Here is a 9,919-nt window from a genome sequence, read left to right as displayed (position 1 = left end):
CATATTTTCAAACCAACAAAATACTAAATTTCAAATGAACCTTAGATGGAATACCGAAGATGAAATAAAGCAGCAATGAGAGATTTACAAGAATGGAGTTCTTCTGCCACCTTGTGGCTGTTCTGTGTTATAACCAGAGCTACATTAAAATATTCAGGAAATTTTTGATTGGGGATTTTTTTTTTTCCCCCATTTATTTATTTTATTGCATTTTAGGTTTTGGGGTACATGTGAAGAACATGCAAGATTGTTGCATAGGTACACACGTGGCAGTGTGATTTGCTGCCTTCCTCCCCATCACCTACATCTGGCATCTCTCCCCTTGCTATCTCTCCCCAGCTCCCCGCCCCCACCGTCCCTCCCCTATTTCCCCCCAACTGACCCCAGTGTGTAGTGCTCCTGATTGGGGATTTTTAAAATAAATGTTTTGACTTATTTTTATTTTCAAAAGATAGAATACTCACTCAGTTGTTTTCAAATATGGAGCCCAACACAGTCACCATGAAAACATATTCACGAGACCCATTCCTTTGATATTTTGATCAGGGATATATGGAGACATCCTGTCGTGTTTTAGCAATTATCCCAGTTGATAATGAAGCACGGATGGATAATGATGTATCTAGTTGCTTCTAGAATAACGTGCCAAAGCTTGAAAAGTTTTTATAAGTAATCAGTGTCCTCCTCTTTCTCAATCCACAGCTAAACTTCAGCCAGTCTCTCCTTAGCCAGGTGTGGCCGCGTGGCTGTGCTCTGGCCAATGGAATCTGGCCGTGGTCTTTACTGAAGGTGGTTATCATGTTTCTATTTTTTTCTTCCTGAATATCATGGCTAATTTTGGTATTGGTGACGACCTGTTTCTTGAAACTTTCTCTTCTGTTGGGTTTAGTTAGATATTTCTCTCCTATGAAACAAAGGAACATTATTAGAGTAAAAGTCAAAAGATTTCACTTCACTGTAGCCAAACTGGCCTCTCTGATTCTCCTGCAAAACCTCACACATGTTCCCTTAGCATCTTCTACAATCTAACGTCACTGGCTGCAACACTCTTTCCTGTGATATACATATGAGACCTACCCCCACCTCTTTCAAGTCTTTGTTCAAATATTTGTTTCTCACTGATCACCATATTTAGAAATGCAACTTCTGCCAACAAACTCCTTATCATCTTTATCTTGTTTTTTTTTTACAGCAGTTATGACATTCTAACATATGCCATAATTTTAATACTTATTGTGTTTATTGTCTTTTTTACCATAGAATATAAAATCCATGAGGGCAAGGGTTTTGTTTACTTCACTGCTGTGTGCTCTGAAACAAACAAAAAAACTGCCCAGCACGTTGTAGGTGCTCAAAAAATATTTGTCCAATTACTGAATGAAAGAATTATGACTCCTTCTGTTAGCTAAAGAAACGTATGGGACAGTGTTTAGCCTCACAAGTATTCAGACACACAAATTAACACAAAGTATCATTTTTTCTACAATATTAGAAAAATTAGTCAAGTTATATGACCATTCAATATAATTTCAAAAGCAAGTGAAAATTCAGTGGATTACATTCTCATATGTTTTTGTTAAATTAGGAGGTTTTTTTGTTTGTTTGTTTTTGTTTTTTGAGACAGAGTTTCGCTCTTGTTAGCCAGGCTGGAGTGCAATAGCGCGATCTCGGCTCACCACAACCTCCGTCTGCTGGGTTCAGGCAATTCTCCTGCCTCAGCCTCCTGAGTAGCTGGGATTACAGGCACGCACCACCATGCCCAGCTAATTTTTTGTATTTTTAATAGAGACGGGGTTTCACCATGTTGACCAGGATGGTCTCGATCTCTTGACCTCGTGATCCACCCGCCTCGGCCTCCCAAAGTGCTGGGATTACAGGCATGACCCACCGCTCCCAGCCTAAATTAGGAGTTATTTTTAAGTCAGTTTGCATAGTCATTAAAATTTCATAACCTTTGACCCAGTAATGCCAGTTTAGAACCTGTATTTCAATGAAAAAAAAGAAGAAATCTAGGCCGGGCGCGGTGGCTCACGCCTGTAATCCCAGCAGAGTCGCTTGAACCCAGGAGGCGGAGACTGCAGTGAGCCAAGATTGCACCACTGCACTCCAGCCTGGTTGACAGAGCGAGACTCCGTCTCAAAAAATAAAAAATAAAAATAATAAAAATTTAAAAATTAAAAAAACGATAACCATAAGTTCCATGTGGTCATTTACTGCAGTATTATTAATAGTAATAAATGGAAAGAAATAACATGTTTAATAATTTAAAATAGTAAATTAAATTATGTTAACTTTGCAGTGAACTATTTTGCAACCATTATAATCACAAAAACTGCACTAGAACCTGAGAAAATGTTTATGGAGCACGCTGTATTACAATGAAATTTTAAACTATGTAAGTACACAGTTTTTACATGTATGTAGAAAAAGGCCCTAAAGAATGCAAAAATTAGAATTATTGTACATGAGCAATAAATTAAATGTTATTTTTGTCTTCCTTTTCCAAATGTTCCAATTTATCATCATAGTTTTGCAACTCTTGAGTATTTGAAAGGAAAAAAAAATTGTCTTATTCCCAAGCGCTTAACCTTCACCTGAAGGGAATTTATTCTAAGTTCCAAAAGGTGATTATTACTTGCTTTTATTGTATTCATCAAGAACAATTTACAGCTCTGTGGAAATAGCTTTAGTTAGAGTCATTAGTTAGATTTAGTTAAGTCTTTAGTTAGATTTACTTACATGAAATGAGACTTTTATCTAATAAATTCAGGCTGAATTTAACACTAATTCAAGAATTAAAGCGCTCTTCAATTTTAAATGTGTCTGTTCTACCTAACTACCTGCATGGGTTTAGCTTATAACTGGTTTTATAGACATGATTAGGTCCATCATCTCGCCACATTTTAATAAGTAGGACTGTCTGTAACTGTCTTGTACACACATCTGTGCCCATCAATTCATAGCACACTCCCCAGGAATTGGTGGGAAATAGCAAATAGAACAAAGGATTAGACGTAGGAATTCGAGGCTGGAAATGACCTCCTCGAAAACTGGCTTCCCCGCCCTCGATAACTGAGCTGACCTCAGCCCTCACCAGATCTTGTTTCCTACCACCTTGCTTAATCTATCCTTCCTTACCAGCTCTCACTCAGGCTGGCCTTTAGCTTCTGTCTGATGTGGCCTGACTTACTGCTGAGATAGGTTTTTTTCCCAGGTGCCTTGCTCAGCAAAGATTTTGGTCGTGTGGATTCTGGATCCACGCATTTGGAGTTTGCTGTGTTTGGATTTTGGCTATGGCCTAGTCCTACTATTACAGGACTTTCCCCTTAGTTCAGCTACGAGCCGGGGCCTTGTCACATAGCCATGAAATATTAGGCTCGCAGACACTTTCAAGGGTGAGAAAAATGGAATTTACTGGGCAAAAAGGAAAAAAAGAAAAACAGGGACTCTCAGCAGAGCGAGAGTCCTACTGTGCTTCCGGCCTCACAGCTTGAATCCCAGGTTCCACCCAGAAAGAGGAGGCGCCAGGCTCCTGCTCACTGCAAACGGCGGAACTGTCATGGCACCACCCCAGCGCGCACTCCTCCCAGTGTGCAGGCCCCTGAAGTTTCTCTGGGGACCTCTTTCCACTCGGCTGTCTGACCACCCTTCCTGACCGCTATGAGAGGTAGTGCCCGCCCTTGCATCGTCTCCCATGTTCATAACTCCCTGCCACCCTGCCACTCCCCATACAATACTGACAGTGTTGGTATTAACTTTTTGGGTCATAATATTAACTCCTCGGTGTGAAAAGAAGTCAGATCAACCCTTCGTTGATTCTCTTCCTTGTAAAGCTGAATATTCACATGATAAAAACAAAAACAAAAGACAAAGAACTTAAGAAGCCAGCATGACATCGTGGGCTCACTGGCAACCTGTGTGACCGTCAACAAGTTACCTAATCTCACTGCACCATCTGTACCATTGAGATAATATCAACTTCGTGAGGTTGTTGTAATAAATAAATGAGTATATAATACATGCCTAATAAATGTTAGATACTGCATATTACAATTACTCTACAACAGATACTCATTTTATCCTAATTCTGTGAATTCAGTCTCCAGCAGAGTGTCCAAATCCTCTAGTACTCCATCTAGGTAAATTTTTCAAATGTCCTTAACTGACCATTTTCTTGTCGTTTAGTCCCCTCGTATGGTCCCTTTCATTGGCTTCCTTTTGCCATCTTTTTTTTCTCTTTTCCCTTTAAACTAACAAAGATTTTATAACATGTATTTAAACAGGATCCAAATACTTCTGATATGTTTTGGCTGTGTCCCCCACACAAATCTCATCTTGAATTGTAGCTCCCGTCATTTCCACGTCAGGGGAGGTACCCAGTGGGAGGTAATTGAATCATAAGTATTGGTTTGCCCGTGCTGATCTCCTGAGAGTGAATACATCTCATGAGATCCAATGGATTTATAAAGGGCAGTTCCCCTGCACACACTCTCTTGCCTGCCACGATGTAAGATGTGCCTCTGCTCCTCCTTCACTTTCCACCATGATCGTGAGACCTCACTAGCCATGTGGAACTGTGAGTCCATTATACCTCTTTTTTAAAGAAAATTACCCAGTCTCAGGTATTTCATCATAGCAGTATGAAAATGGACTAAAACAATCTTTAGAATATTGAACCCATCTATACTTAATTCTCTGAATTTTGAACTTTCATAGATTTCTATCTGTTCTTTGCCTGAAACCAAACTCCAAATAAATAACTTTCTGTACCAAAATTTTTCCTCAAAGGACATTCTAGGATAGAGTATGTTCAATTTTTAAGCACTTAGAAATACCTTAAATGGTCACAATGTATGGTGGAGGGTCTCAAGGAAAACTCTTTTTAGAAACCATTCTTTTCTACTTTCATGTTCTTAATAAGGGTGAGGAATAATGTTCTTTTCTGCTTTCTCTGCATGAGATAATCATACAAAAAGACAACCTTTGTTTCTTAGAAATCCTGTAATTTTTGTGTCTTTATTTCTTCACAGCCTTCTGTTTTTCCCACACAAAGCATCTTTAATCATCTGTGACTCTGATTGTTATTGCAACCCATCTTCCTGGATTCTATAAACAGAGACACATGCTTTAAACTACCAATATCTCATGGTTCAAAACATTTCATTTTTCAAGGCAAGAAAATAAAATAAAAAGTTCTTTCCCAAACTGAAAACTTTTCTATTTGGCTGTATAGACACCTAAGGGCTTTCTGGTTGTTCTTAGTCCCTGACTTTCTAGCTATCCACCTGACCTTCAGCTTCTCCATCAATCCAACTGGTTCATTATTTTCTTGCCAAAATCATCTTCTTAAAATTTAAACTTGATCATTTTACTTTTGGGGGAAAAGCCTCCATATGCTCTTCAATAGCAATAGAACAAAGGCCAAGTTACTTTATATCATCCTATTCACTAGCCATTTCTTTCCTAAAGCCCCTTGTTCCACACATCCCTGTGGTGTCACCTATTACCCCTTCTCTGGTCTTATTCCTTAGCTCCTTCCCAGTCTCCTTCTCTTCCTTCTAGACCTATGAATGTAGACATGTTCCATAAGTATGTCCTCAACCTTCTGCTTTTTTCTCTGTATAGCCTCTTCCCAGAGAGCTCAAATGTTTCTAAGTTGTCCCTGATAACTACCTCCAAATATCACCTTGAGCAGTGCTACCCCACAGAAATATGTGAGCTGCAAGCAGAAACTACATATGTAGTTTTAAATTTTCCAGTAGCCACATCTGAAAAGGAGAAGCGAATAAACTTAATTTTAATCATATATTTAACTGAATATATTCAAAACATAATGATTTCAACATGTAGGTAATAGTCTTAAATTGACACATTTGACATTTTTTAACTGTTTGGGAAGTGGATGTACATTATACTTACAGTATATCCCAGTTAGGATTAGCCACATTTTCTTAGCCAGTCTTCAATGGCCACATGTGCCCAGTGGCTACCATGCTCAACAGTGTGGATCTAATGCCCTAAACACTTCTCAAAGTGCGCCTTTGGTAACCCACTCAACATCTGCCCAGGAATGCCCTCCCAGCACTTCAACCTCCAAGTCTAAAACGAAATACATTTCCCTCCTACATTCCCTAGTGCCTTATGGAAGCACCAGCTCCCCTTCCTGGCTTCCTTGTAGCAACCAATAGTCCCAACAATACACCAATACTTGAGTTCTATAACTATTCAAATATTGAGGAAGCAGAAGAAATCTTTTAGGTCATCCTATCCAAACTCTAGGATTTTCCTCTACAGAGGAGTTCCTGTAGCTTCTGCAAGTCTCCCGAGATTGTAGGCAAAATGTGCCTACCTGGATTTTTCTGGCAAAATATATATATATATCTTTAGCTTTAAATAAAAGTTTAAACACCATGATCCAGGTTCAGCCCTGCCTCTTCTCTCTTTTTTTTTTTTTTTAAACTGTGCTTTAGGTTCTGGGGTACATGTGCAGATTATGCTGGATTGTTGCACAGGTACACACATGGCAATGTGGTTTGCTGCCTCCATCCCCCCATCACCCACATCTGGCATTTCTCCCCATGTTATCCCTCCCTGACCTCCCCTCCCCCACGCTGCCCCTCCCTTGCCCTCCCCAACAGACCCCAGTGTGTGATGCTTCCCTCCCTGCATCCATGTGTTCTCATTGTTCGACACCCGCCTATGAGTGAGAACATGCAGTATTTGATTTTCTGTTCTTGTGTCAGTTTGCTAAGAATTACGGTTTCCAGATTCATCCAGGTCCCTACAAAGGACACAAACTCATCATTTTTTCGGGCTGCATAGTATTCCATGGTGTATATGTGCCACAGTTTCCTTGTCCAGTCTATCATCTATGGGCATTTGGGTTGGTTCCAGGTCTTTGCTATTGTAAACAGTGCTGCTATGAACATATGTGTGCATGTGTCTTTACAAGAGAATGATTTATAATCCTTTGGGTATATACCCAGTAATGGGATTGCTGGGTCAAATGGAATTTCTATGTTTAGGTCCTTGAGGAATCGCCACACTGTCTTCCACAATGGTTGAACTAATTTTCACTCCCACCAACAGTGTAAAAGTGTTCCTGTTTCTCCACATCCTCTCCAGCACCTATTGTCTCCAGATTTTTTAATGATCGCCATTCTAACTGGCATGAGGTGGTATCTCAATGTGGTTTTGATTTGCAGTTTTCTAATGATCCGTGATGATGAGCATTTTTTCATATGTTTGTTGGTCTCATATACGTCTTCTTTTGAAAAGTGTCTGCTCATATCCTTTGCCCACTTTTGGATGGGTTTGTTTGTTTTTTTCTTGCAAATCTGTTTTAGTTCTCTGTAGATTCTGGATATTAGCCCTTCATCAGATGGGTAGATTGCAAAAAATTTTTCCCATTCTGTTGGTTGCTGGTTCACCCTAATGATTGTTTTTTTTTTTTTTTTTTTTTGCTGTACAGAAGCTCTGGAGTTTAATTTGGTCCCATTTGTCTATTTTGGCTTTTGTTGCCAATGCTTTTGGTGTTTTAGCCATGAAGTCCTTGCCTATGCCTATGTCCTGGATGGTTTTGCCTAGGTTTTGTCCTGGGGTTTTTATGGTGTTAGGTCTCACGTTTAAGTCTTTAATCTATCTGGAGTTAAGTTTAGTGTAAGGTGTCAAAAAGGGATCCAGTTTCTACTTTCTACACACTGCTAGCCAGTTTTCCCAACACCATTTATTAAACAGAGAATCCTTTCCCCATTGCTTGTTTTTGTCCGGTTTGTCAAAGATCAGATGATTGTAGATGTGTGGCATTGCCTCCAGGGCCTCTGTTCTGTTCCATTGGTCAATATCCCTGTTTTGGTACCAATACCATGCTGTTTTGATTACTGTAGGCTTGTAGTGTCGTCTGAAATCAGGTAGTGTGATGCCTCCGGCTTTGTTCTTTTTGCTTAGGATTGTCTTGGCTATGCAGGCTCTCTTTTGGTTCTATATGAATTAAGGTGTTTTTTTCCAGTTCTGTGAAGAAGTTCATTGGTAGCTTCATGGGGATAGCGTTGAATCTATAAATTACTTTGGGCAGTATGGCCATTTTCATGATATTGATTCTTCCTAACCATGAGCATGGAATGTTTCTCCATCTGTTTGTGTCCTCTCTTATTTCCTTGAGGAGCAGTTTGTAGTTCTCCTTGAAGAGGTCCTTTACATCTTTTGTTAGTTGTATTCCTAGGTATTTTATTTTCCTTGTAGCAATTGTGAATGGGAGTTTGCTCATGATTTGGCTCTCTGTTAGTCTGTTATTTATGTATAGAAATGCTTGTGATTTCTGCACATTGATTTTATATCCAGAGACTTTGTTGAAGTTGCTTATCAGTTTAAGGAGATTTGGGGCTGAGATAATAGGGTCTTCTAAATATACAATCATGTCATCTGTAAATAGAGATTATTTGATGTCCTCTTTTCCTAACTGAATACGCTTTTTTTTTTTCTTGCCTAATTGCTCTGGCAAGAACTTCCAATACTATGTTGAATAGGAGTGGTGAGAGAGGGTATCCTGTCTAGTGCTGGATTTCAAAGGGAATACTTCCAGTTTTTGCCCATTCGGTATGATATTGGCTGTAGGTTTGTCATAAATAGCTTTTATTGTTTTGAGATATGTTCCTTTGATACCTAGTTTATTGAGAGTTTTCAGCATAAAGTGCTGTTGAATTTTGTCAAAGGCCTTCTCTGCATCTATTGAGATAATCATGTGGTTTTTGTCTTTGGTTCTGTTTATGTGGTGGATTATGTTTATAGACTTGCATATGTTGAACCAGCCTTGCATCCTTGTTTCGTGCAGAGTTGCTGGGCAGGTACTTTTAAGTCTGCTGCAGCAGAACTCATAACCGCCTCTTTTCCCAGTTGCTCTGTCCTAGGAAGGTCAGCTTTATTTATAAGTTCCTGTCATGCTGCTGCCTTTTATCATAGATGGCCTGCCCCACACGGAGTAGTCTAGTCACAGTCTGCCAGCAGAGGCGTTGCTGAGCTGCCACAGGCTCTGTCCAGCTGCTGTATGAACTGCCTCGGTAGTGGCAGACTGCTTCGGTAGTGGTGGTCGCCCTTCCCCTCACTGAGCTGGACCGTCCTGGGTCCAGCTGCACTTGCTGTGAAACTCTCAATCTAGAGCACTTCAGATTGCTTGTTTTGTAGGGGTGGTACCCCCTGAGCCAGATCGCCTGGCCCCCTGTCTCTGCCCACTCCCTTTCAGTTGAATGGGCAGCTCTGTCTCCCAGGCATTCCAGGCACCAGTTGAAATGGCCGCCCAGATTTGTGTGAGTTTCTGTGTGCCAAACCAGCACCAGCTGAAACCGCTGTGCTGAAAACTCATGGCGCTTTTTGGCCCGGGAATCTCCTGGTCTGTGGGCAGTGAAAATTTGTTAGGAAATGCGGTGGGCACTCACCCTCTGAGTTGTTCTTGCTGGGAACTGCACTCTGGAGCTGTTCCTATTCAGCCATCTTGGATCCTCCCCGACTCTTCTCTCTTCTGTAACGACCACACGCAATTTATTACCAAATCCTGATTATTCAACCTTCCAGATCTCTCTAATGCAAACCTACTTCTCCCTTCCCACTGCCACTGACTTAAGATCATGTCCATATTTCTTGGAGTGCTTTAGCTATTATACCAAGGGACTCTGCCAGGGATCAATGGGACCAGTCTGCTACTAGCAAGAGCAGCTATAGCTTGATCACACACGAATACCCATGATAGATTCAGCTAGACCAAAAAGATTAGAAAACAGAATCAAAACCAGGTTAGTAGGAAGATGAACTCTGACTAGTGCTGCAGCCAGACTATATACCAAGTGATGTCTAAGCCATCGAAGAGGTCATGTCTGACACACGACTGGGGTCCTTGGTTTGTAGATCTCAGTGCTCTGAGGAGAGG

At 40.5% G+C, this 9,919-nt stretch overlaps 1 protein-coding gene across 1 annotated transcript in view; it reads right to left on the bottom strand.

Annotated features, from left to right (window-relative positions):
* Positions 1–423: 423 nt before the first annotated feature.
* The window catches only part of MRPL39 (mitochondrial ribosomal protein L39), a 196,336-nt gene continuing 186,840 nt past the window's right edge, over positions 424–9,919 (bottom strand). Inside the window, exon 11 of the mRNA XM_032277127.1 lies at positions 424–904. Within this exon, the coding sequence (XP_032133018.1) occupies positions 886–904 (19 nt within the window). The 3' untranslated portion in view covers positions 424–885. The remainder of the gene's footprint in view (positions 905–9,919) is intronic.

Source organism: Sapajus apella, unplaced genomic scaffold, assembly GCF_009761245.1.
Source record: "Sapajus apella isolate SASKATOON/1434 unplaced genomic scaffold, GSC_monkey_1.0 scaffold8, whole genome shotgun sequence".
Lineage (NCBI taxonomy): Eukaryota > Metazoa > Chordata > Mammalia > Primates > Cebidae > Sapajus > Sapajus apella.
This window is presented reverse-complemented; position numbering and strand designations above follow the sequence as displayed.